A 27007-nucleotide genomic window follows, 5' to 3' on the forward strand; every position below is an offset into this window, starting at 1 on the left:
AGAATGAAAAAACAGGAACTTTCTCACATTTATGTCTGTTTTCTTGGATGGTTATGTGTGTGGGTCAATTTATTTGATGTTTTTCATGGATGTCAACAGTAATTTATGGTTTTTGTTAGTGAGAATGAAAAAACAGGAACTTTCTCACTTTAATGGATTATTGAGTCTAATGGGGACAGGGTCAATGACCTCTTTCTCCACGGTCTCTTTCTCCAGGTGTGTTTTTGGCACGCTCTCAGCGAATGTTATGATCCAGAAATAGTATTTGTTGTTGTAAGCTCGAGGCAAATGTCAAGGTCAATGTTGTTGTTGTTGTTGTAAGTGCACGCTCTCAGCGAATGTCATGGTGCCCAGAAATAGGAAACAGTATTTTTTGTTGTTGCTCGAGGCAAATGTTACGTGGTTTATGGTTTTCTCACTGAGAATGGAAAAACAGTATTTTTCTCACTTGAAAAAACAGGAATTTTGTCACATTTATGGATGTTTTCTTTGATGGTTATGTGTGTTGGTCAATTTATTTGATGTTTTTATGGACGTCAACAGCAATTTATGTCTGTTTTATGGTTTTTGTCAGTGAGAATTTGAAAAACAGGAATTTTCTCACTTTCATGTAAGTTTTTTATGGTTTTTGTCAGTGAGAATTTGAAAAACAGGAACTTTCTCACTTTTACGTCTGTTTTATGGTTTTTGTCAGTGAGAATTTGAAAAACAGGAATTTTCTCACTTTTATGGATGTTTTTTATGGTTTTTGTCTAGTTCTACCAAGAGAATGTTTCCGGGGCAAAGTTTAGATCACACATGATAGATGATGTTATGATTGATTGATTTGACACGAAAGGGAATTAATTTGTTGTTTCTAAAGAGAATTGTTTCCGAGCGAATGTCTATTAATGTCTTTAGAGTTCTACCAAGAGAATTGTTTCCGAGTGAATGTTTTGATCTTAGCAATGAAGAGATTGATTCACGAAAGGGTTTCCAAATAATTTGAAATGTGACAGCGCAGAGATGCCAAACAAAAGGAACACGCTGAAATTACGTTTAGGGATTATTTGGGCGAAGTCATTTTAGCTATTTTATGGAATTATTTCGGCGAAACAGTCAGAGACATTTTAAAAGATGATTTAAAAGATGATTTTAGAAGAGAATTTAAGGGTGAAACTCTGTGGTCGTTATAATACACAAGTTGTATTTTAACAGTGTCGTGAGGTCCCCTACCCCAACCCCCAAGGGTTCCGATGCCCCGCCCCCCCCCCCCAACGGGTCCCCACCCCCTACCCCCACCCCCAAGGAAGCCCCCGGTCCTCAAAGGTCCCCCAAGCTCCCAAAGGGCCCCCAGACCCCAAAGGCCCTCCCCAGACCCCTAAAGGCCCTCCCCGGGCCCCCAAAGGCCCTCCCCCAGTCCCCAAAGGTCCAGCGGGCTCCCAAAGGACCAATCGGCCCTCAAGTGCCCCCCAGACCCCCAAAGGCCCTCCCCAGACCCCCAAAGGCCCTCCCCGGGCTCCCAAAGGCCCTCCCCGAGCCCCCAAAGGTCCACATAGCTCCCAAAGGGCCCCCGGCCCTAAAGGGCCCCCCAGACCCCCAAAGGCCCCTGAACCCCCATTTTTTAATACTTTTTTATGGTTTTATTATATCTTTTCAGAACAAGTTATTTTCTTAATGTCCATCCTAAACCCATTTTACAAGTTGAAGTACCCATACTTTTCACCCACAACTTTACTTTACAGCTTTTTGAATGCTCCAACACCAAGAAATACTTTTCAATGGCATTTCAGAACAAGTTCTTTTCTTAATGTCCCTCCTAAACCCATTTTACAAATTGAAGCACCGATCCTTTACACCCACAACTTTACTTTACAGCTTTTTGAATGCTCCAACACAAAGCAATACTTTTCAAAGGGCATTTCAGAACAAGTTCTTTTCATAATGTCCATCCTAAACCCATTTTACAAGTTGAAGTTCCCATCCATTTCACCCACAACTTTACTTTACAGCTTTTTGAATGCCCAACACCAAGCAATACTCTTCAAAAGGCATTTCAGAACAAGTTCTTTTCTTAGTGACCGTTCTAAACCCATTTTATAAATTGAAGTACCCATCCTTTTCAACCACAACTTATTTATAGGTAAGAGTTTGAAGTTTCACCTTAGAGACTTAGCTTAGAGTTTTAGTTTGGTTTAGATTTAGTTAAAAGTTTAGAGGGTTTTTTTTTTAGCTTATACTCTTAGCTTAGAGTTTTTGTTATAGTTCTAGTTTAGTTTATTTTTATTTAAGAGTTTAGAGTTTTTAGCTTAGAGTCTTAGCTTAAAGTTTTAGTTTGGTTTAGTTTTAGTTAAAAGTTTAGAGTTTTTTTTTTAGCTTAGAGTCTTAGCTTAGAGTTTTCGTTAGAGTTCTAGTTTACTTTAGTTTTAGTTAAGAGTTAAGAGTTTTTAGCTTAGAGTCGTAGCTTAGAGTTTTATACAGAGTTCTAATTTAGTTTAGTTTAGTTACAGTTCAGAATTGAGAATTTTAGCTAAGAGTCATAGATTATAATTTTAATTAAAGTTGTAATTTGGTCATGTTTTAGTTAAGAGTTTCGAGTTTTAGATTAGAGTGTTAGCTTAGAGTTTTTGTTAGAGTTGAATTTTTGTTTAATTTTAGTTAAGAATTTGATTTTTTACATTTTAGATTCAGTAATAGTTCTAGTTTAGTTTACTTTTAGTTAAGAGTTTAGAGTTTTTAGCTTAGATTCACCTTAAAGTTTTAGTTTTGTTTAGTTTTAGTTAAAATTTTCGTTTTTTTTGCTTCTAGTCTTAGCTTATAGTTTTTGTTAGATTTATAGTTTAGTTTAGTTTTAGTTAGTAGTTTAGAGTTTTTAGATTAGAGTCTTAGCTTAGAGTTTTATTCAGAGTTCTAGTTTAGTTTAGTTACAGTTCAGAACTTAGAGTTTTAGCTTAGAGTCATAGCTTATAATTTTAATTAAAGTTATAGTTTGGTTAAGTTTTAGTTAAGAGTTTCGAGTTTTAGCTTAGAGTCTTAGCTCAGAGTTTTTGTTTTAGAGTTGAAGTTTAGTTTAGTTACAGTTAAGAATTTAGAGTTTTAGCTTAGAGTCATAGCTTAGAGTTTTACTTAAAGTTTTATTTTGAATAAGTCTTAGTTTATAGTTTAGAGTTTTAGCTTAGAGTATTATCTTAGATTTTTTTGTTATAGTTCTAGTTTAGTTTAATTTTAGTTAAGAGTTTGATGTTTTATCTTTGAGTTTCAGTTAGAGTTCTAGTTTAGTTTAGTTTTAGTTAAGAGTTTGGTGTTTTACCTTAGAGACTTAGCTTAGAGTTTTAGTTTAGTTTAGTTTTAGTTAAGAATTTGGAGTTTTAGATTAGAGTCTTAGCTTAGAGTTTTTGTTAGAGTTCTAGTTCATTTTAGTTTTAGTTAAGAGTTTAGTGTTTTTCGCTTAGAGTCTTATCTTATATTTTATGTGTGTGTTATATCATTTTCTATTTATAGATTAGAGTTTTAGCTTAAAGTCTTAGCTTAGAGTTTTTGTAAGAGTTGAATTTTAGTTTAGTTTTAGTCAATAGTTTAGAGTTTTTTTTTGTTAGACTTCTATTTTTTTTTAATTTTATTTAATAGTTTGATTTAAGCTTGGCCACAAGCCTGAGTGGATTGTTTTGGTTTCACATTTTTGTTTTTGCAGACAAATGATGCTTTAATTGCAAGTCTCCTACGACTGAAGGATAACTATTGTCATTTAGAAGAAACAGAGCAGGTTCTGATTAGGTATTCTAAATGGGGAGAGCTGGTCATCCTCTATCAAAACAAAGGATTGCACAGGAAAGCACTAGAACTTCTCAAAGAACAAGCATTGAAATCACCAGATCTGCCATTAGGAAATCATATGCGGACAGTGTCGTATCTTCAGCAGTTAGGTAGCTTATTTTCTTTCTTTTTTTCATTTACTATTGTTTACATCATGCTAAAAGGCTTTAAAACTATGAAAATAATACATTTAAATAATTCTTGAACTATCGTTTTCTTTTAATTTGTTACATACATGTGCGAGTTTGTTTTAGAGGCAGTATTGTAGTATTGTGTAAATCAAGAGCCATGTACTGACAATGCATTTTTTCTGGTCATGTTTTATGGAAGCGGTGGTCGTAGAAACTTCGGAGAGGGCTCTTTCGATTGAAAATTAAAAGTTCTGGTTTTCTTTTTAAGAGTCTAAAGTAATTTGGGGGCAATCATTCCCCATCTTGTATTTTTCGATCCCCCTGCTTTCCTCGTAACCGTATAGTATGTCATCTTTATTTTTAAATTCATTTTAATTTCTGTTGGTTTTTAGTTTCATTTATTCACTGATCGTGTTTTGAAGTTTCTCTCCATCTTGATATGGCTCTTCATTTTTCTTCGAAAATATTTTTTTAGAAACTTTTTAAATTAATTATATTTAAGATGTGGTAGTACTATATTTTGAGGGCATTTTGAACTTAATTTTGAGAGCAACCATCGTATCTTGTGTTTGTTGATCCCCTGCTTCCCTCGTAACCGCATAAAATATGTCATGTTTATATTTAAATTCATTTTAATTTCTGTTCGTTTTTAATTTCATCTATTCATTGATCATGTTTTGAAGTTTCTCTGCATCTTGATATGGCTCTTCATTTTTCTTCGAAAATATTTTTTGGGAAACTTTTTAAATTAATTATATGTAAGATGTGGTAGTACTATATTTTGAGGGCATTTTGAACTTAATATTGAGGGCAACCATCGTATCTTGTATTTTTTGATCCCCCTGCTTCCCTCGTAACCGCATAAAATATGTCATGTTTATATTTAAATTCATTTTAATTTCTGTTCGTTTTTAATTTCATCTATTCATTGATCATGTTTTGAAGTTTCTCTGCATCTTGATATGGCTCTTCATTTTTCTTCGAAAATATTTTTTGGGAAACTTTTTAAATTAATTATATGTAAGATGTGGTAGTACTATATTTTGAGGGCATTTTGAACTTAATATTGAGGGCAACCATCGTATCTTGTATTTTTTGATCCCCCTGCTTCCCTCGTAACCGCATAAAATATGTCATGTTTATATTTAAATTCATTTTAATTTTTGTTCGTTTTTAATTTCATCTATTCATTGATCACGTTTTGAAGTTTCTCTGCATCTTGATATGGCTTTTCATTTTTCTTCGAAAATATTTTTTGGGAAACTTTTTAAATTAATTATATGTAAGATGTGGTAGTACTATATTTTGAGGGCATTTTGAACTTAATATTGAGGGCAACCATCGTATCTTGTGTTTTTTGACCCCCTGCTTCCCTCGTAACCGCATAAAATATGTCATGTTTATATTTAAATTCATTTTAATTTCTGTTCGTTTTTAATTTCATCTATTCATTGATCATGTTTTGAAGTTTCTCTGCATCTTGATATGGCTCTTCATTTTTCTTCGAAAATATTTTTTGGGAAACTTTTTAAATTGATTATATGTAAGATGTGGTAGTACTATATTTTGAGGGCATTTTGAACTTAATATTGAGGGCAACCATCGTATCTTGTATTTTTTTATCCCCCTGCTTCCCTCGTAACCCCATAAAATATGTCATGTTTATATTTAAATTCATTTTAATTTATGTTCGTTTTTAATTTCATCTATTCATTGATCATGTTTTGAAGTTTCTCTGCATCTTGATATGGCTCTTCATTTTTCTTCGAAAATATTTTTTGGGAAACTTTTTAAATTAATTATATGTAAGATGTGGTAGTACTATATTTTGAGGGCATTTTGAACTTAGTATTGAGGGCAACCATCGTATCTTGTATTTTTTGATCCCCCTGCTTCCCTCGTAACCGCATAAAATATGTCATGTTTATATTTAAATTCATTTTAATTTCTGTTCGTTTTTAATTTCATCTATTCATTGATCATGTTTTGAAGTTTCTCTGCATCTTGATATGGCTCTTCATTTTTCTTCGAAAATATTTTTTGGGAAACTTTTTAAATTAATTATATGTAAGATGTGGTAGTACTATATTTTGAGGGCATTTTGAACTTAGTATTGAGGGCAACCATCGTATCTTGTATTTTTTGATCCCCCTGCTTCCCTCGTAACCGCATAAAATATGTCATGTTTATATTTAAATTCATTTTAATTTCTGTTCGTTTTTAATTTCATCTATTCATTGATCATGTTTTGAAGTTTCTCTGCATCTTGATATGGCTCTTCATTTTTCTTCGAAAATATTTTTTGGGAAACTTTTTAAATTAATTATATGTAAGATGTGGTAGTACTATATTTTGAGGGCATTTTGAACTTAATATTGAGGGCAACCATCGTATCTTGTGTTTTTTGACCCCCCTGCTTCCCTCGTAACCGCATAAAATATGTCATGTTTATATTTAAATTCATTTTAATTTCTGTTCGTTTTTAATTTCATCTATTCATTGATCATGTTTTGAAGTTTCTCGGCATCTTGATATGGCTCTTCATTTTTCTTCGAAAATATTTTTTGGGAAACTTTTTAAATTAATTATATGTAAGATGTGGTAGTACTATATTTTGAGGTCATTTTGAACTTAATATTGAGGGCAACCATCGTATCTTGTATTTTTTTATCCCCCTGCTTCCCTCGTAACCGCATAAAATATGTCATGTTTATATTTAAATTCATTTTAATTTCTGTTCGTTTTTAATTTCATCTATTCATTGATCACGTTTTGAAGTTTCTCTGCATCTTGATATGGCTCTTCATTTTCTTCGAAAATATTTTTTGGGAAACTTTTTAAATTAATTATATGTAAGATGTGGTAGTACTATATTTTGAGGTCATTTTGAACTTAATATTGAGGGCAACCATCGTATCTTGTATTTTTTTATCCCCCTGCTTCCCTCGTAACCGCATAAAATATGTCATGTTTATATTTAAATTCATTTTAATTTCTGTTCGTTTTTAATTTCATCTATTCATTGATCATGTTTTGAAGTTTCTCTGCATCTTGATATGGCTCTTCATTTTTCTTCGAAAATATTTTTTGGGAAACTTTTTAAATTAATTATATGTAAGATGTGGTAGTACTATATTTTGAGGGCATTTTGAACTTAATATTGAGGGCAACCATCGTATCTTGTATTTTTTGATCCCCCTGCTTCCCTCGTAACCGCATAAAATATGTCATGTTTATATTTAAATTCATTTTAATTTTTGTTCGTTTTTAATTTCATCTATTCATTGATCACGTTTTGAAGTTTCTCTGCATCTTGATATGGCTTTTCATTTTTCTTCGAAAATATTTTTTGGGAAACTTTTTAAATTAATTATATGTAAGATGTGGTAGTACTATATTTTGAGGGCATTTTGAACTTAATATTGAGGGCAACCATCGTATCTTGTGTTTTTTGACCCCCTGCTTCCCTCGTAACCGCATAAAATATGTCATGTTTATATTTAAATTCATTTTAATTTCTGTTCGTTTTTAATTTCATCTATTCATTGATCATGTTTTGAAGTTTCTCTGCATCTTGATATGGCTCTTCATTTTTTCTTCGAAAATATTTTTTGGGAAACTTTTTAAATTGATTATATGTAAGATGTGGTAGTACTATATTTTGAGGGCATTTTGAACTTAATATTGAGGGCAACCATCGTATCTTGTATTTTTTGATCCCCCTGCTTCCCTCGTAACCGCATAAAATATGTCATGTTTATATTTAAATTCATTTTAATTTCTGTTCGTTTTTAATTTCATCTATTCATTGATCATGTTTTGAAGTTTCTCTGCATCTTGATATGGCTCTTCATTTTTCTTCGAAAATATTTTTTGGGAAACTTTTTAAATTAATTATATGTAAGATGTGGTAGTACTATATTTTGAGGGCATTTTGAACTTAGTATTGAGGGCAACCATCGTATCTTGTATTTTTTGATCCCCCTGCTTCCCTCGTAACCGCATAAAATATGTCATGTTTATATTTAAATTCATTTTAATTTCTGTTCGTTTTTAATTTCATCTATTCATTGATCACGTTTTGAAGTTTCTCTGCATCTTGATATGGCTCTTCATTTTTCTTCGAAAATATTTTTTGGGAAACTTTTTAAATTAATTATATGTAAGATGTGGTAGTACTATATTTTGAGGTCATTTTGAACTTAATATTGAGGGCAACCATCGTATCTTGTGTTTTTTGACCCCCCTGCTTCCCTCGTAACCGCATAAAATATGTCATGTTTATATTTAAATTCATTTTAATTTCTGTTCGTTTTTAATTTCATCTATTCATTGATCATGTTTTGAAGTTTCTCTGCATCTTGATATGGCTCTTCATTTTTCTTCGAAAATATTTTTTGGGAAACTTTTTAAATTAATTATATGTAAGATGTGGTAGTACTATATTTTGAGGGCATTTTGAACTTAATATTGAGGGTAACCATCGTATCTTGTATTTTTTGATCCCCCTGCTTCCCTCGTAACCGCATAAAATATGTCATGTTTATATTTAAATTCATTTTAATTTCTGTTCGTTTTTAATTTCATCTATTCATTGATCATGTTTTGAAGTTTCTCTGCATCTTGATATGGCTCTTCATTTTTCTTCGAAAATATTTTTTGGGAAACTTTTTAAATTGATTATATGTAAGATGTGGTAGTACTATATTTTGAGGGCATTTTGAACTTAATATTGAGGGCAACCTTCGTATCTTGTATTTTTTGATCCCCCTGCTTCCCTCGTAACCGCATAAAATATGTCATGTTTATATTTAAATTCATTTTAATTTCTGTTCGTTTTAATTTCATCTATTCATTGATCATGTTTTGAAGTTTCTCTGCATCTTGATATGGCTCTTCATTTTTCTTCGAAAATATTTTTTGGGAAACTTTAAATTAATTATATGTAAGATGTGGTAGTACTATATTTTGAGGGCATTTTGAACTTAATATTGAGGGCAACCATCGTATCTTGTGTTTGTTGATCCCCCTGCTTCCCTCGTAACCGCATAAAATATGTCATGTTTATATTTAAATTCATTTTAATTTCTGTTCGTTTTAATTTCATCTATTCATTGATCATGTTTTGAAGTTTCTCTGCATCTTGATATTGCTCTTCATTTTTCTTCGAAAATATTTTTTGGGAAACTTTTTAAATTAATTATATGTAAGATGTGGTAGTACTATATTTTGAGGGCATTTTGAACTTAATACTGAGGGCAACCATCGTATCTTGTGTTTTTTGATCCCCCTGCTTCCCTCGTAACCGCATAAAATATGTCATGTTTATATTTAAATTCATTTTAATTTCTGTTCGTTTTTAATTTCATCTATTCATTGATCATGTTTTGAAGTTTCTCTGCATCTTGATATGGCTCTTCATTTTTCTTCGAAAATATTTTTTGGGAAACTTTTTAAATTAATTATATGTAAGATGTGGTAGTACTATATTTTGAGGGCATTTTGAACTTAATATTGAGGGCAACCATCGTATCTTGTATTTTTTGATCCCCCTGCTTCCCTCGTAACCGCATAAAATATGTCATGTTTATATTTAAATTCATTTTAATTTCTGTTCGTTTTTAATTTCATCTATTCATTGATCATGTTTTGAAGTTTCTCTGTATCTTGATATGGCTCTTCATTTTTCTTCGAAAATATTTTTTGGGAAACTTTTTAAATTAATTATATGTAAGATGTGGTAGTACTATATTTTGAGGGCATTTTGAACTTAATATTGAGGGCAACCATCGTATCTTGTATTTTTTGATCCCCCCGCTTCCCTCTTAACCGCATAAAATATGTCATGTTTATATTTAAATTCATTTTAATTTCTGTTCGTTTTTAATTTCATCTATTCATTGATCACGTTTTGAAGTTTCTCTGCATCTTGATATGGCTCTTCATTTTTATTCGAAAATATTTTTTGAGAAACTTTTTAAATTAATTATATGTAAGATGTGGTAGTACTATATTTTGAGGGCATTTTGAACTTAATATTGAGGGCAACCATCGTATCTTGTGTTTTTTGATCCCCCTGCTTCCCTCGTAACCGCATAAAATATGTCATGTTTATATTTAAATTCATTTTAATTTCTGTTCGTTTTTAATTTCATCTATTCATTCATCATGTTTTGAAGTTTCTCTGCATCTTGATATGGCTCTTCATTTTTCTTCGAAAATATTTTTTGAGAAACTTTTTAAATTAATTATATGTAAGATGTGGTAGTACTATATTTTGAGGGCATTTTGAACTTAATATTGAGAGCAACCATCGTATCTTTTGTTTGTTGATCCCCCTGCTTCCCTCGTAACCGCATAAAATATGTCATGTTTATATTTAAATTCATTTTAATTTCTGTTCGTTTTTAATTTCATCTATTCATTGATCGTGTTTTGAAGTTTCTCTGCATCTTGATATGGCTCTTCATTTTTCTTCGAAAATATTTTTTTTTTTAAACTTTTTAATTAATTATGTGTAATATATGGTAATACTGGATTTAAGAGCAGGCCGATTTCGCAATACTTGTGGTTTCGCAATTTCGCCATGCTTGATGTGGTTTTTACGATACTTTGCCATAATTATCCCTTAGGCAGGAATTTTTTCGAAAACATTTACTCTGGCTTTGAAATAAATACACTCCCTTGGATGCTATTGAATAGATGTATAGGCCATATTCTAATGTTTATATTTAAATGTATCGAAGCTATTTAAAAAAAAACATAAATAACACATTCAAGGAATTTGTGTTTAGAGGAAGTTACATAAAATGTATAATTTAAATAGCGACGAAGACCATATTGCCTTTCCTTCATAAACATCAACAACAACAACAATAGGGAATTATTTTTGTAAGACAGTGGAATTCTATATTTGAATGAATATTTCGACCCTATGTCCAAGAGCCGTCCTCAGCTAAACATAAATATATAAAAGAAAAGAAACTTACAATAAGATACGACCATTAAAACTAAAAATGAAAAATTTTAAAACAGTCCCAGCGTCTTTTCTTTAGCGAAGTTCAACCAGGATGATAAATAATTTTTTGATAAATAAAGCGAGGCTAAATAGGGCAATTTATTGAAATGAAAGAAAAATAATTAAAAACACGCTTTCAGTGCTAATAAATTGGCTTTGTGTTAGTGTCTACTGTTTTTTTTTATATATTGTATGAAATCCTTTTTAATTAAATTTGTGCATAAAATTTTTCGTGAATATTCCCCCAAATCCCTATGTAATGAAATATTATTATTTATTTCGAGTCTGATTTCAATTGCTTTTCGAACAACCTGTTTTGTGCCTTGGTCATTGGTAAGAAGGGTGATTTTTTCAAAAAGTATTGTGTGGCTGGAGTTATTAAAAACAGGGCTGCTTAAAGCAGAATCAAAAGAAGTATTAGCACTATTGGAATTTAAAGCTTTGGTTATATCATATGTATGCTGTTGTATGTCTTTTTCTAAGCTAACCCCCATATATAATCTATCTGCCATACATCCCAAAAATCACTGCGAATTTTAAAAAAGTTTGCACACAAATTAATCTGTTTGTAGTATTTACTAATAATTTCAAAATCATGAAATTCCTAAACTCTGGTAAAGATAAAACTCTAGTTACTTGCCAAAGAGGGGTTTATCAAATACCATGTGACTGTGGCAAATAATATGTAGATAGTACCCATCAGAATTTAGAAATATTTTCTTTTGCAATAAAAATGGTCAAAACAATTTATCTCGTGTTGCGCTAAATAACTTACTTGGAAACGATTTTAACGAGGTCTATTATAAAATACGCGTGATAACACCTCAGGCTATTTCCCACGATATTTTTTTCTTCTTCTTTTTTTTGGTTGCACCCCCATGCAACTATCCCGGGGTGCATGGACTGGGTCAAATGCACCCCGGGATGGTTGAACTTGCCCACTGGAAAGCAAAATTAATCATTATCATCGGATAGTTATTTTTGGAAAACAAAAGCAAACTGTCGGAAAAACAGTTTAACTATGCGTCTGCACCATATATTTTGATTTATGAGATCCTTTGCCTTCTTAGGCCTTTGGCCTTTTGATCCTTGCCTTTTAATTTTGTTTTGTATTTTTTCTTATTCACCTTTGCCTTTTTATTTTCATCTTTTTTCAACAGTTTTTTCTAATAGTTTCAACTTGTATCAACAGTGTCGAAACACTGCTAGACAAAAAAAAAACTTTTAAGTCAAAAAGGGAACTCTTGAACAAATACCAGGCTTCTTCTTTTTTTTCTTTTTTTTCAATCATATCCGAAGAAAATGGTCACTGAAGAAGAAGATAGCCGTAATCATTTATTTCTATTCTTATGAAAAGTTCAAAATATAATACGGTGGCTATAACAAGAATAATCTTCTATGAGCTTTTTAGTAAGGGAAGTCTTCTGGGCTAGGGGCCAGGTTATAAAGCTAAACAAAAAAGTTCAGGAGATCAGATAAAGAATGTAGAACCGTTTACTTAGTTGTTTGACTTGACAACCCTGAATTATCAATACTCCTAATATAATTTAAAATTGGTTTGAAAATTAAAGGCACGTATTCCGTAAAATGAATGTTCTTGAAAGCAGTAAAAAAAACGAAGAAAAATAAAAAGTTTACACTTGCCAGCACTGTACTTTAATTAAATGACACCCATATCTAATAAACTTGCATTGAATGCTGAGTAAAATTACCTTAAACATTTAAATTGGGTCCTCAAAGTCCTGGCTTCATCAAATAGTATAATGAAGACAAGCTTATATATTTGAGTTTTTAAAAATGTGTTGGACAGAATTTACGGAATCAGTTTTCTCAGAATGTTGAATAAAATGGTCTTCTGATCCTCGGTTGAATCCTTAACCCCTGGCTTCATCGTCAACTAGTAATTCACTTTTGAACAAAGCTTATTGGGAAATTATTCAAATTGCTTTGGGCATTTTATGGAGTCCTTTTCCTTAGAGTCTTTGTCACAGCTATGGTAGGCTTCGGTTGGCTGCACAAGGGTTGCTAACACTGGTTGTAGAAAAGAGCAGCACCTAGAAATGCAGAAATGCAGCACCTTTGCAGGGCCGAAATACAAAGTTGTAGGGCAATTGCTTATCCTATGACGCAATGATGTAAACCTTAAAAGTTATTCTTAAATATTTAACCGAACGTGATGCCAGTATGGTGTTATGCTATGTATGGTGATATGGAATTGTGTTATGTAAAATAGAACATCTATCTTACAGATCAAGTGGCAATAAAAAAAATACTTAGTTTTTGTTCGCTTTTTACTTATTAAGAGAACCAAGATGCACAATAATTGGTTTTAATACTAAACTGCATTCTCATTATCACGACGTGGCTACTAATTCGAACTGTACGCTTTAAATGCTATTCAGTTTATTTTATTTAATCAAGTTTTATAGCATATACAGCTAAAGAAATTCAACATGCAGCACCTGATAGTTCTGTGCACAACTTAGTTTACAGCACTAAATCTGTGGAAGGCCTATCCTCCGTAAGCACAAGGAATTTCTCTCTGAATATTGGGTAAACTGACTGGATTTGATCGAATTGAATGAAACTTTTATGTTGTAAATGTCTAACCCACGGCTTTATATTATAACTAGATGGGCAATTGTAAATTCGTGTTGTTTGCGCATGGCACTTAGCTCTGGGTATTGAGTCTGGCCTGGGTTTTCGTGGCTAGTGAGTGGTTGGTAGTGAGCAGTTATCTTTTTTTTTTCTCCTGAATGTTTGATCGTATAATCTTCCAGGATAATATAATGAATGATTGAATTTTATTTTAACCCGCCATACAGCAAAGGAAGAGTAAGGTGAGTAAACGAACAAAAAGAAAAAAATGAAATAAACTAGCAAAAAACTACCTATAAACATATACACAAAGCACGAAAAATCGAAAATTCTGCAAACGCCACTGTAAATCAAGTATGTACACAAACAATCAAGAAGATCAGTTAGTGAATCCACCTAGCCGAGTGGATTGGTGCGCTGGAGTTAGGATTCTTTGTCCGAGAGGGTGAGGGTTCGAATCCTAGTGTATCCAATTTTTTGGTTTGGGGCGGGGGTCAGTGGCGGCACTCTGTAAAATCAGCCAGTGTCCACCCAGCTTCAAATGGGTACCTGGAGAAATCTAGGGAAGGGAAACAGGAAGGGTGTGCGAAATCACAGGATGGTTGGCCCCCTTTCCCCCATTACACTCCCTGGCTGAAGGGCCGAGAAACGGAGATCAGCACCACCTTTAAAGTCCAATGCCATATTCTTTACCTTTTTTTTTACCATGATCCTTGAGATCGAGCAGCTGAATTAAAATATTGATTAATTGGTACTCATTCTCAAAGGTGAGTGTCCCTAGTGTAAAGAGGGAGTCGGAGGAGAAACTTCAGGTGCTCGAAAAAAGCTGCTCTAATCTTTTGTTTCTCTGTATTAGATAGGCAATTCCACATTGGTGAAACATAATAAATAACTCGTAAAGCAACTGCTGAATGAAGATGTGACAAAACTTTTCTACTGAGGCTGAATTTCAGTGAAGCCATTTTAGCGTAACTTATCCTTATTGGTCTTATATTTCTCAAATTTATTATTTTTGTGGTTTTTATTGGATAAATATATCTATATAACCTGAATGGTCTTGACGACTAAAATAGATATCATGGTAAATTCGTCAATTATAACCAGTTTCCCCTTTTTTGCAGGGGCGGATCCAGGATTTTTATAGGAGGGGCGCAAAATAGGTTGATCAGATAAAAAAAAATTAGTCATGGGGGCGCAAAATAGGTTGATCCGATGATTGCGTTAGGAGTAAGTTTAATTAATGCAGACTTGAGTTAATTAAATAAATTACACTAATTTAGACTACGCTAGGGAGGCGCGCGCCCACTTGCCCCCTGGATCTGCCACTGCTTTTTTGGGAGGGGGCATGGGCAGCAAGATGGCCAAAGGTTGTCAGGTAGCAGTTTAACAAATTTCATGTTGGGTAGGGCTGCTGTATAATAGCGTACTGGTCTTTATTGTTCAAATTTGTGGTTTTTATTGCTATTGTCGTATAATTCTATTCGTCTGTCTTTGTACTCAGCAGCTATCCGTCTATCCATCTGTCTAACTCTGTAGATGAGCTGCGACACTATGCTGATATTCGCTTTTAGTGTAACTTTTCCGCTCATGAAGATCAGCTGAAGTAAATTTGGTTATCGACCAAGTTGTCTGTAGTTTTTTCTTGTCGGAAAAAATATGCCAGAGTCAAATTTATTTCAATCAGTAGTCAATCGGCCTGTAAACGGGTCGTTTTAAGAAAAAAATTAGAAATTTCGGAAAAATGTTACTCCGGAAGTGAGATTCTTGGGGTGCCAGGAATATCCTTCCTGAACTCTGCAGTTAGCTTGCAATATCTGTAAGTTTTAGATCCTTGAATTCAAGTGTAAGTATTACAAAACACCTGTATATCTGGTTACGATTAGACAGAGAGGTTGCAGCGAAAAAAAAATAGGCTCAAGCACTGAGGTTCAGACCCGCTCGTACCTTCAAGAAACCATCAGTCCATAAACTAAATTGATAACTTTTGAACTACTGATCTGAGGACTTTATAGAATTTACTAGTCGATGCAGATAAGACATTAGGGTACTTATATGTCGTAGCGACCCCACTCAAGAAGTGAAGTTAGGTTAACCAAAGTGAAATATACCAAAATATTATGAAAGTGTACTGTAGTAACAAAATTGTGGAAACTACAACAGAGAATTATGGAAAGCAGGCTGCCTAGAACGCATTATATTAAATACCTAACATAACCTAACCACATTTATATATTAAATATTTAATTAAAATATACCTGCATAGTAGTTTATCTCGCTCAGGCTAAGCTGATTATCTCTGAATCGACACAGAAAACCAGTTTAATTACAGATCAAGAACAACAGTGTGGTCGCTATAACACGTAAGTACCGAAATTGTGTGGATTTGAATCCTGGAAAACATCTTTCCAGAACTCTGAATACTATGTCATTGATATATCCTGTAAACCAATGATGTTTCTTTGTAGGTTGTGAAAACTTAGACCTCATTTTGGAATTCAGTGACTGGGTTCTCTGTGCCCACCCATCGGAAGGACTGAAAATTTTCACTGAAGATGTGCAGGAAGTTGAATATCTTCCACGGGGAAAAATACTTGATTATTTAATGAGATTACATCCACATTTAGTTCTGCCTTATTTGGTAAGTAATCCGCTTTGATTTATTATTAACCTTGCCAAAGAGCCTATTGGACGACCGGAAGAAAAAAGAAAAAACATATTTTTTACTGTTTTGTGAAGACTGGAGAAAAAATAGTTTGCCTCCTTCCTCCTAAATTTACCCCGCCGCCCCCCCCAAAAAAAAAAAAATTTGTTTCTGTGTTCCGGGAAAAACTCGATCCTTTCAGCTGCGAGGTAAAACAGAGTATATTTGCCAAATTACATGTAAAATTCACTGACTGTAATCTCTTGAATGAGATTTACCCACTTCCTTTTCCGTAAAAATGAAAAGAAAAAAAGCATGCTATCTTGTGAGGATCCGAAAACCGACTGATCTGATTGTAAAGTTCTCCGCTCTCCGTAGAAACTTAGTGCTTCTCACGTTCTCATGCTAGCATCACGTCAAATTTTCAGATTAGCTATTGGCTAAGAAGTGTTTTCAACATTGCTGATTATGTATAGTAGACATTACCACCATCTGAAGAGCATTATAAGCTTAAAATTTTAGAAAATGACATGGCTACAGTTACATCTTAAAAATACAACCACCTCATGCAATATTATCATTTTCAGTTGAATTAGTTGAATTCAGTTGAATTCGACTGAAAGTGGTAATATTGTATGAGGTGGTTTTATGTTTAAAAAGTAAAACACAAAACTTAAGAACCTTGCACAGAAGGCAGCACTGTGTCCTTGTGAGTGTTATGATCTTTGTCATTTTTTAGAATATATTTTTTCATCTTTTGGAAATATATTTTATTTGGAAATATATAATACATTTGACGATCACACGCGCGCGCGCGCGCGCGCGCGCGCACACACACACACACACACACACACACACACACACACACACACACACACACACACACACACACACACACACACACACACACACACACACACACACACACACACACACACACACACACACACACACACACACACACACACACACACACACACACACACACACACACACACACACACACACACACACACACACACACACACACACACACACACACACACACACACACACACACACACACACACACACTATATATATATATATATATATATATATATATATATATATATACATATATATATATATATATATATATATAAAATACATTAAACATATTTTTCATTGAATACATTTTCAATTTGATTCCATACAGCAGAAGTTGATTTTCAATATTCTAGTCTACGAAAGCGCAATTCGGCTCTAGTCAGAACACAGCTTTGCAAATGACCTTCAATTGTTAGATAGCTACTTTGATTTTTCTTTTTTCTGAGGGGCAATTGAGTTGATTGTCTCTCCTAAAAATTGCCCGACATTCTTTGAACATTCAAATTTTTCTTCTTTTGTTGCGGACAAAGGGAAAATTAACTATCATTATTATGATAACGCTGCAGTATCAAAGTTCGTCAGCGGTTGGGGTGGGAGGATGTCAGGTGAACTTCCTGAGACTTGGGAGGTTGTAAAGAGGGAGGGTCTGAATAGATTGGGATGGAGAGGTGTGTGCGTAGCTGTGTTGGCCTCAGGAGGCTTGGTGCTGCGGTGAGTTGTTGGTAGTAGTAGTAGTAGTAGTAGTAGTAGAAGTTTGTCTGAAATTATTTCTTGAACAGGCTGACTTTATTTCCGGCTTAAAGAAATGTAGAGATATATAATCTGAGAAAATCTGAAGATAGAATGATTGAAGTATGTTTATTTGAGGTTGTTTTTTAATTAAGGTCCGTTTGATCGTAAGTACACCACAAATGATTATTTAAAAAAAAGTGAATTTATTTTCAAAAAGGTCATTATTTATTTTATTTAACATCATAGTTGCCAAGTTTGTTGTAGCACTTATCATAACTCTCAACTAATTTTAAAGTAACCTCTGTATAAAAACTTGCCGCTTGTTCCGCTAACCAGGAATTCACTTCCGTTTTTGCGTCGCCATCATCATTGTAATGTTTGCCACTGATGTGTTCTTGAGGTGGAGAAACGGATTGTATTCACTCGGCGCAAGATCGGGACTGTATTGTGGATGATCTAAAACTTCCCAGGCAAAACTGTTCAGCAAATTATTGGTCTGTACCAGCAGTATGAAGTCTTGTATTCTCATGAAGAAGTCTAATTTCCTTTGTCAGCATGCCAAGTTTTTTGCTCTGTTTTTTTTTATCGCTCTGCGGAGCTTTTTGAGGGTTAGGCAGTATGCTTCTGCGCTGATAGTGGTTCCTTCGTTGCTTGAAGTCGACCAAAAAAACACCATGCCTATTCCCAAACACCGACGCCATGATTTTGCGCTGGGAGAGGAAATGTTCGGCCTTCAAATATTTCAGGGGAGTGGTTGTTTCCATTCCATGTTCTGTTGCCTTGATTTAGGCGTGATATGCGTTACCCATGTTTTGTTGCCAGTTCAACCGGTTGCCACCTCAGTGGCAACCATTACAAAGATGACGATGACGTAAAAACAGTAGTGAATTCTTGGTTATTTGAGCCGACGGCAAGTTCTTATGAAGACTTTACTTAAAAATTAGTTGAGAGGTATTATGAGTGTTTCAAAAAACTTGGTAACTATGTCGAGAAATTTCAGAAAATAAATATACTTTTTTGAAACAATGTTTCGTTGTGTACTTATGTTCAAACGGACCTTAATTAAAAAACATGTCTCGTAGTTTCGTTTAGAAGTGTTGAAAATAAAAAGTTTGTTTGCAATGATTAAGTCCTTTGTTGTAAGAAGGGGTATTTTGATATGATAGGATTTAGCTGAAATACATGATAAAAGAGAACACAGAAAAATAGTTTAAAAATTTATTGGAAGGATTCAATATTTTGGTTTTATAAAGTGAGGGAAACTCAAAAAGGTGTACGAACTTACTTGTAAGCAAATTATAATAGGCTGGGTGTGACTGCAAGAATTTAATCATAGCTCAAGTTCTTTGGTAATAAAAAAGAAAAATAACTATATTTTGGAGAAGAATAAAATAAATAAAACAAGTCTTTTATTTACTTAGCGACGGAAGATACTACTACGGAAGGTACTAAGAACTGCATTGGGCCCATTTTTTCTAAATGATGTCGCAAAAAACTTCTAGAATAGAAATTTAGTATTTCCAGTATAGAAATTTATCCCCTCACCGACTGTGTTGTGCACCATTGGCGATCCTTAATTAGAAATAATTTTTTTTTAATTTTTATTAGAAATTACTTATATATTTAAAAGTTTTATTATTTTACAGCAGTTAAATCTCAAATTCTTCTTGAAATATGTTAGACATCCCTATAAACTTGAACTGAGTCAATCCTTGCTCTATCTGCGCTTTCATATTCTTTTTTTTACTCTGACTATTATTTCACATGCTTTTTCGAAACGTTATAATTATTTAGATACGGGTTTTAAAAATATGTTTTTTCTAATTTCCTTACTAGTCAATATATTTTGAATCTTTTCTGTACAAGAACATGAAAAATTTAAAGCTGTACCGATAGCCCGTTCTGGATTCGAAGGCTTGTCCATTATTACCCGAGATCAACTTTGCGGTTGATAGACACTCTGAATGTAACATTCTGGATTTGGCAGAACTAATTGAATTGTACATAGTTATTTTGCTTTATTTAGTTTCCACATAAATTGTAGCTCATAGCTTCGGGACATGAACTTTTTTTTAAATTTAATTATGATTTCTATTTTAGCTTGTAAAGTTATCAGTAAAATTGAACTCAAAAGGTAATAGACTAACCTGAGAATCCGTAGTACTTACTGTCAAAAACAAGAACGCTGTAAGCCATAGGGAAGTGCAAAAAGGAGGAGACTTTGGGCCAGTGCCCGAAGCCCGACCCTCCTCAGAATTCTAAATTTGGCTGAATTTTTGGGCGGTACTTAATCAAATTTTTTAACAAAATTGGGCTTTTATCATTGCCCCCTCCCCTTAAAAAGCATATGTACGTGTCTGAGAAGCCTTATATTTGTCCTCAGGCAAATTTTTAGGTTTGATTGGATGCTCAGGATGTAACAATCTAGATTTGACCGGAGTAACTCAATTATAGATTGATTTTTACTTTCTATTTTCTTACTGTCCAGATTTGAAAGTAAGTCCACTTTACCTGGGATTTTTGTTTTTCTAAAATTAACAAGAGCATTTTAGTACAACTTCTATTGATATTTATAAGGCTTTATATTTGGTGGATTGGCCTATGTTACAAAAGCTGATATCTCTGAGTCTGCTATTACCCTTATTTCAACCTGAGGATATATTTATACAAATGATATAGTAATATAGCAAATAATATATACAAATAAGATAGTAAAAATGTGGGGTAATGAATTTTGAAAACCTATTAAATTGCCTTATAGGAATGAAAGAGGGGATGTACGGTGTCTCCAAAACTGTACTTAATCAGAGACAATGCTCTAGCGCTGCCTATTGTAAAGAGTCATCTGCTGTTCATTTGTTTTTCCCCTTCACTTCAAAGGGAAGGGGTGAAGGTAGAAATTTGCGAGAGATATTGTTCGATTAGAAGCTAGACGATCTCTTGCCCTTTTTAAGGGCCAAAAGTTTTTAAAAGGTGACCAGCCCTCTCTTGCCGTCTTTTTTACTCTCCCCCTCCCCGCCTTCAATGTCGAATTATGGAAATTGTCAGCTTGTGCTGGTCTTAAAGGATCCGACATTTTCAATTTAGAGTGAGGGTGGTAGAGACCAGGTAATTGAAAAAAAATCTATGTCGTCTATGGTCAGTTTCAAAATTGGAGCCGTAAGTTCCCTTACGAAGAGGACCTTAATGAATAACAAAAGTAGGATAAGATTACCATTCTCCCCAAATAATGTTTATTCAAGACGGCTTGAAACCTACACTTTACATTAGTTCAGCACCTTCACAGGGGTGGAAGTACAAGGTTGTAGAGAAATTCCCTTATCCTATGATACAATGCTGTAAATCTTAAAAGGTTTCGATGCAATGTTGTAAACCATAAAAGGTTTTGATGCAATGTTGTAAACCTTAAAAGGTTTTGATGCAATGTTGTAAACCTTAAAAGGTTTTGATACAATGTTGTAAACCTTAAAAGGTTTTGATACAATGTTGTAAACCATAAAAGGTTTTGATGCAATGTTGTAAACCATAAAAGGTTTTGATGTAATGTTGTAAACCATAAAAGGTTTTGATGTAATGTTGTAATTTTTAAAAGGTTTTGATGCAATGTTGTAAACCTTAAAAGGTTTCGATGCAATGTTGTAAACCTTAAAAGGATTCGATGCAATTTTGTAAACCTTAAAAGGTTTCGATGCAATGTTGTAAACCATAAAAGGTTTTGATACAATATTGTAAATCGTAAAAAGTTTTGATGCAATGTTGTAAACCTTAAAAGGTTTTGATGCAATTGTTGTAATACCTTAACCTGTTGTAACCTACTTTAGTTCATGCGTCAAAGGTACCGTAATATACCAAAACAATATGGAGGTCAGGGGAACTAGCTCCCTAGTAATAGGTCAAATAATTTTTTTTTGATTGGCTTGAAATTTACATCTTAAATTATTTGGGCCAAAGGGAAGTCAATTCCCCGAAAAACTTAGTTTTACAAATTTTTGGCTGAAATTTTAATTCCAATATTCGCCTGAAAATTGGGCAAAGAAAAAGAGCCGGTAAAATCTTCTTCTCTGAACTCACTGAACCTAAAGTCTTATAGACAAATATCCCGCCCCCCCTCCTTATCAGTTTACCCTTTATCAGTTTGGGACTTGCAGCTATAAGTCCAGGGGGACCCTAATGCAAAGAAAAAATTTGTGTTGGGTGAAATAGGGCCCGAAAAACTTTTTTATTTGAATGCTGATCTGGAAAACCACATATAGGTATTTCCGACCGTTTCCAAGACATTCCTGATAAACATAGAAAACAGAAGTTGTAATTTTTAGCAATAAACGATATTTAGCAATTATTAACAAACCCGCTCGCTTATGCAACTGAGTAGCTTCAGATATTCCTTGAAACAAAATATCTAGGGTAAATTGGAAGATAGGTGTATCAATTGTCCCGCGGGAAAGTAACTTCATACCCTTTTTGCTTGAATCCCTAAGAGGTGGCCTTCGGAGTTTCGAAAATTCGAAAAAAAATGAAACTTAACCCTCCAAATACAGCTCAAATCTACCAGAAATGTTGAATTGCACCCTGACATTTCCAAACGCATTGCATTGCACTGCAGGACCTCTTAATTGTACTAAAATAGATACAATTGTAAAACCCTGGTATCAACTGTCAGGCAGGAAAGTAACAATATTTTTCTCTTGAGGAATAAAAGTCTGATAACGATGACAGGGATCTATTAACAGAACCACATTTTTGATACCAAATCATTATCATTCGACGGGTTATCCGTCGAATGATAATGATTTCATTCGACGGGTGGCTTAACGGGTTTTTCGTCGAACCACCTTTGGAAGGATATTTTGTTTTAATGCTAGTTTCTTTTTTTTTCTTTTTTTTTTGTTGGGTTACTATTTGTTTTTTTATATTGTATTATTTATTTTTATGATACATTTAAAGAGGTTTGCAACCCTTTGAGTGGCTTAATTTTCTGAATTGTTTGGTTTATTGACTTTTAATTTGCACATATTTGTAAGTGTTTTTTTCATTTTCTTTCTTTTTGTTATGCTCCATCGTCATGCTTTGTATTTTTTATGGGTTATAAAATAAATAAATAAATTATCAATATTTCATTATGGCTGCGAGCTATGGAAACAGAAGCGGTAAAGAATTTGGAGATATTTCAATTGAATTACTACGAAAGGGTATACGCTCTTTACACTACAGCCCCTTGTTTTTCGCCGTAGAAGAGGATCATGGACTGCTTTCGTTACATTTAATATAGTTAGTTGTAAATGGTAAGGTACTCAGTTAAAGGCCCTGGTAGGGTTCTTTTTGTATAAAATTCAAATTAATAAACCTTACCAAGTATCCCTTGTCTGACCACCAAATCTAAACGAACAACAGTTAAGCGTAGCACCTAATCTTACAGCATCTTGGTAAATGAAGCAAGCACTTGGAGCAGAATTTTAAATTAAGTAAAATATACATGCGTTTGTAGCTCGGAGGTGCGGGGTAACTGTCTACCAGAATTTGGGAAATACCACTTAAAGACTAAAGTAAAGAGACCAGGCAGTGTAGTTTTCCCGTGTGCGGCTTTTCAGATGAGACACTAGATCTATTCAGAAGCAGTGAACCTTTGCCGATTTGGGGATCACTTTTTAGAGGGGAAATGAGCCAATTCTACCTGTTTTAACATCAACTTGTCCTTGTTATATAGTTGCTTTATTCACGTTATATAGTGAATATAGACACGGCTATATTCACTTTTGTAAATCAAACTACTAAATTATAATTTAATCTACTTGTAATATATTGCATTGTAATTTAATCTACTAAATTATAATTGGTTGATTTTACTTAGATGTATGTTTCACTGCCAGTTGTGTGGTACACAGTTAATGTTTTGTTCATTAGGGCTTGAAATATTTGAAAGACAGCACTATCATTATTGTTTTTATACATTTATCTGTTATTTTTTGTTTTGCCTTCTTGGCTCCCGTTTTGTTTTGTTCGTTCTAAGTCCTTATTATTTCTACTTTATCCTTGTCTTGATTTCTTTTTTTCTTCGCGCTGGGAATGTCTTGTTGATTGTCCAGGCAAAATGTCCTTGGTATATCTTTAAACAGTATTTTCGGAAGAACATAAGAATATTAGCTTGTTGATGGGTGAGTGTTCAGCCCTTGCCTTATGTGATCATTCCTTCTATATGAAAAATTATTTTTTAATGTTCTTAATTTTTTTCTTCTTCTAATCAAGGAGCATGTTGTGTATTCGTGGGAAGACACCAGTACGTTGTTTCATAACAAGCTTGCCATTGGTTACATTGATCGAATTACCCGACTGGCTATTGGCAATCAGCCAGGATTTCTTTCAGATTTTGTTGGACTTTCTCCAATCCCAGACAGTGAGGAGATCAAGAGGTATTTCTGATGTCCTTAAGACTGAATTAATGATCTTGTTTCTTCCTTTTTCTAAGTTTCCAGTCTGCATAGTATGTTTAAATATTGTTCTTGTACGTTTTTAGTTACAAGTTAAGTTACAGATTCAAGCTGAAGCTTGTGCCCAAATTTCAACAGTTCAGAGTACACCAACTAATGTGTGGCTTTACACTTCTACCTTTACTCTGATTGGTTGAGGTTCATGCGTGATTTGTAGATCTTACAATTGGAATTGTAATTAAGCGCGTATGAGTCCCAGGGTAAAAGACAAGCATTAAAGGGATTAGATGAAAGAATCCCTTCACCCTGCGAAAGGATTAGATTAAAGACAATAATAATATGGAACAAGAAAAATCTTAAACGGGCAAAATACTTCACTTGATCCTAGATAGCTGCTTGATCATATAAGAAAAAGAAAGGTGTAATTTAAGCTAATATTTAGCCTCAATTAAATATATTATTTTCCCTTTCCACAGTTTCCGAAGCGTAGCTGTTTTATTGTCTAAGACATAACGCGATTTAGCCTACGAACATTTAAACTTTATATGAAAAAGAATCAAATCTAATACGAGTAGACTTGAAGCTAATGTGTTTTTCTTGTTCTTTTATCAGATGTGAGTTTTGTTCCTTTTTCTTCTATAATTTTTCTTTCTTTTTTTTGGCTTTTAACGTTATTATCTAGTATGTGTTAACTCTTTAATTGAGTTTTCATTGTTTTTTTTTTTTTTTGTTTTTTTTTTTTAGTTGATAAAGGCTTCAGGATGTGAAACCGAAATATTCAGACTTTTATTAGGGTATAAATTTTTTTTTATTTCCATTGCCATAGTTTTACCTGTCATTCAGCTTTAACTTAATTTCTCTTAGAAATTGTTTACCTATGTGCAAAGAAAGGAGTAAAAATGTGAACATGGGATGCCTTTAGATGATAACTAATGTCACCGATTAAATTTCGTATTTAAAACAACTTGAATATACGGTTTCTTGACCTTTCAGATTTTAGCAATCGATACAGTTAAGCTGATGCTGACATACAATGAACCTAACGCAAAGCGTTGGGGTTTTGACAGCCGATTTGGGAATGCTAAAACTGAGCAAATGCTTGATTTATCTTAAAGTTATGAATATTTACGGTTTTATTCAATTGATAAGCGCGAATACAGGAGTTTGTTATAGATGGGGTAAGTTTTGTCAAAACAGCAAAATCCTGTTATGTATTTTATTAGCTTGTATTAGCCCTTTTTTGCATAACCTGTTTTCTAATTTTATTAATATTAAAAGAATACAGAAACAACCACAAAAATCATAAGCTTCTAGGGGCATTTTTATCTCCCCCCCCCCTTCTTTTCTCTCCCCTATCACGCTCACAACAGTAATAATAATTTGTTATATAAAATAACCAACACATTGATGTTCCTTAATATCATTTTATATTAATCCTCTTATTGCTGCTTAAACTTGCGCCCCCTTCTTGTTCTGTGGGCTCTAGAACAGTCAATATCAGAGAATTAGATATTTTGAAAAATAATACATCGAATTCAAAACTTCTGTAAATGCAAATTAGTTGATTGACCGACTTTTGTAGTACTCTAGCTAAGCATAATACCATGGTATTTAATAATCCATAAACTAATTTTTTTCTGACTTTTCTTTAATGAAACTATTTTTGTTAGTATGTGTTCCTCTCCTTCGTCAGTGACGAGTTGGCCTTCAGCATCTGACTCGTCGCCATTGGCAGAATATAAGAGACGCTTCCAGTTCTTAATTGAAACCTCGTCATATTGCTCCTGGGAAGCAATACTGACGCACATTCCTAAAGACGGTGAGTTTGTTTTTATATCAGCTGACCTTGAACTTTTTCGGGAGACCACCTATATAATTAGATATATGTGCAATCAAATATATTTATATATATATATATATATATATATATATATATATATATATATATATATATATATATATATATATATATATATATATATATATATATATATATATATATATATATATATATATATATATATATATATATATTTAATTTATACTATCTTAATAAGTGGGCAATAATTGTATATTTATGTATTTATTTATTTTTTTTCTCGAAAAGAGCTCCCTATTTTGTCGGGAAAATTTGTATCCTAGGATATTGTCGCCTTAAAAAAACGATATAGAAAGGTCAGAAGTATGAGAAAACTCGTTAAGAGCCTTAATTTTGAAAGAAAAAATTATGTGAGTGACGTCATTTTATAGACATCAGTATTGCAATGACGTTGTCATACTTGTCACACTTACGTTGAAAAGTTAAGATTTTCATGCATGGAAAATTTTACATTAAATTGCTTAAAAAGCAAAAAATTGGTAATTGCAAAAATATTTCTATGTATTTTGATAAGGGATTACAACAATTCAAAAACATTAAAAAAGAAAATCAAAAGTTTGAAGCTTAGTACATTTTATTGATGGAAATTAGACTAGCTTCAATAATCAAATATCTTCGAAAAAACATTAAATTACGTAAAGAGCGAAAACTGGTAATTGCAAAAACATTTGTATATATTCTAACAAGGGATTACAACAATTCAAAAACCTTAAAAAAGAAAAACTTTTTGAACGCAACCAGCTATATAATGTTAGCAAGAAGGCCCAAAAAACGAAAATTTGCAATTGTTACAAACGATGATTCTTTATTTTGACAAGAGATTATAACAATTCAAAAACCTTAAAGATGAAAACCAGAAGTTTGAAGCTTAGCACGTATTATGGTTAGAAATCGGACAACATTCAATAATCAAACATCTTT

At 33.1% G+C, this 27007-nt stretch overlaps 1 protein-coding gene across 3 annotated transcripts in view; it reads left to right on the plus strand.

The window, feature by feature from the left end:
* The window catches only part of LOC148946439 (vam6/Vps39-like protein), a 103993-nt gene that overhangs the window by 59337 nt on the left and 17649 nt on the right, over window positions 1-27007 (plus strand). For all 3 annotated transcript variants that reach the window (XM_089098461.1, XM_089098462.1, XM_089098460.1), the window contains exons 9-12: window positions 3671-3902; window positions 16005-16177; window positions 24026-24189; window positions 25878-26026. In XM_089098461.1, coding sequence (XP_088954587.1) covers window positions 3671-3902; window positions 16005-16177; window positions 24026-24189; window positions 25878-26026 — 718 coding nt within the window. The remainder of the gene's footprint in view (window positions 1-3670; window positions 3903-16004; window positions 16178-24025; window positions 24190-25877; window positions 26027-27007) is intronic.

Source organism: Artemia sp. Qi Xiang Cuo, chromosome 12 (genome assembly GCF_049724085.1).
Source record: "Artemia sp. Qi Xiang Cuo chromosome 12, ASM4972408v1, whole genome shotgun sequence".
Lineage (NCBI taxonomy): Eukaryota > Metazoa > Arthropoda > Branchiopoda > Anostraca > Artemiidae > Artemia > Artemia sp. Qi Xiang Cuo.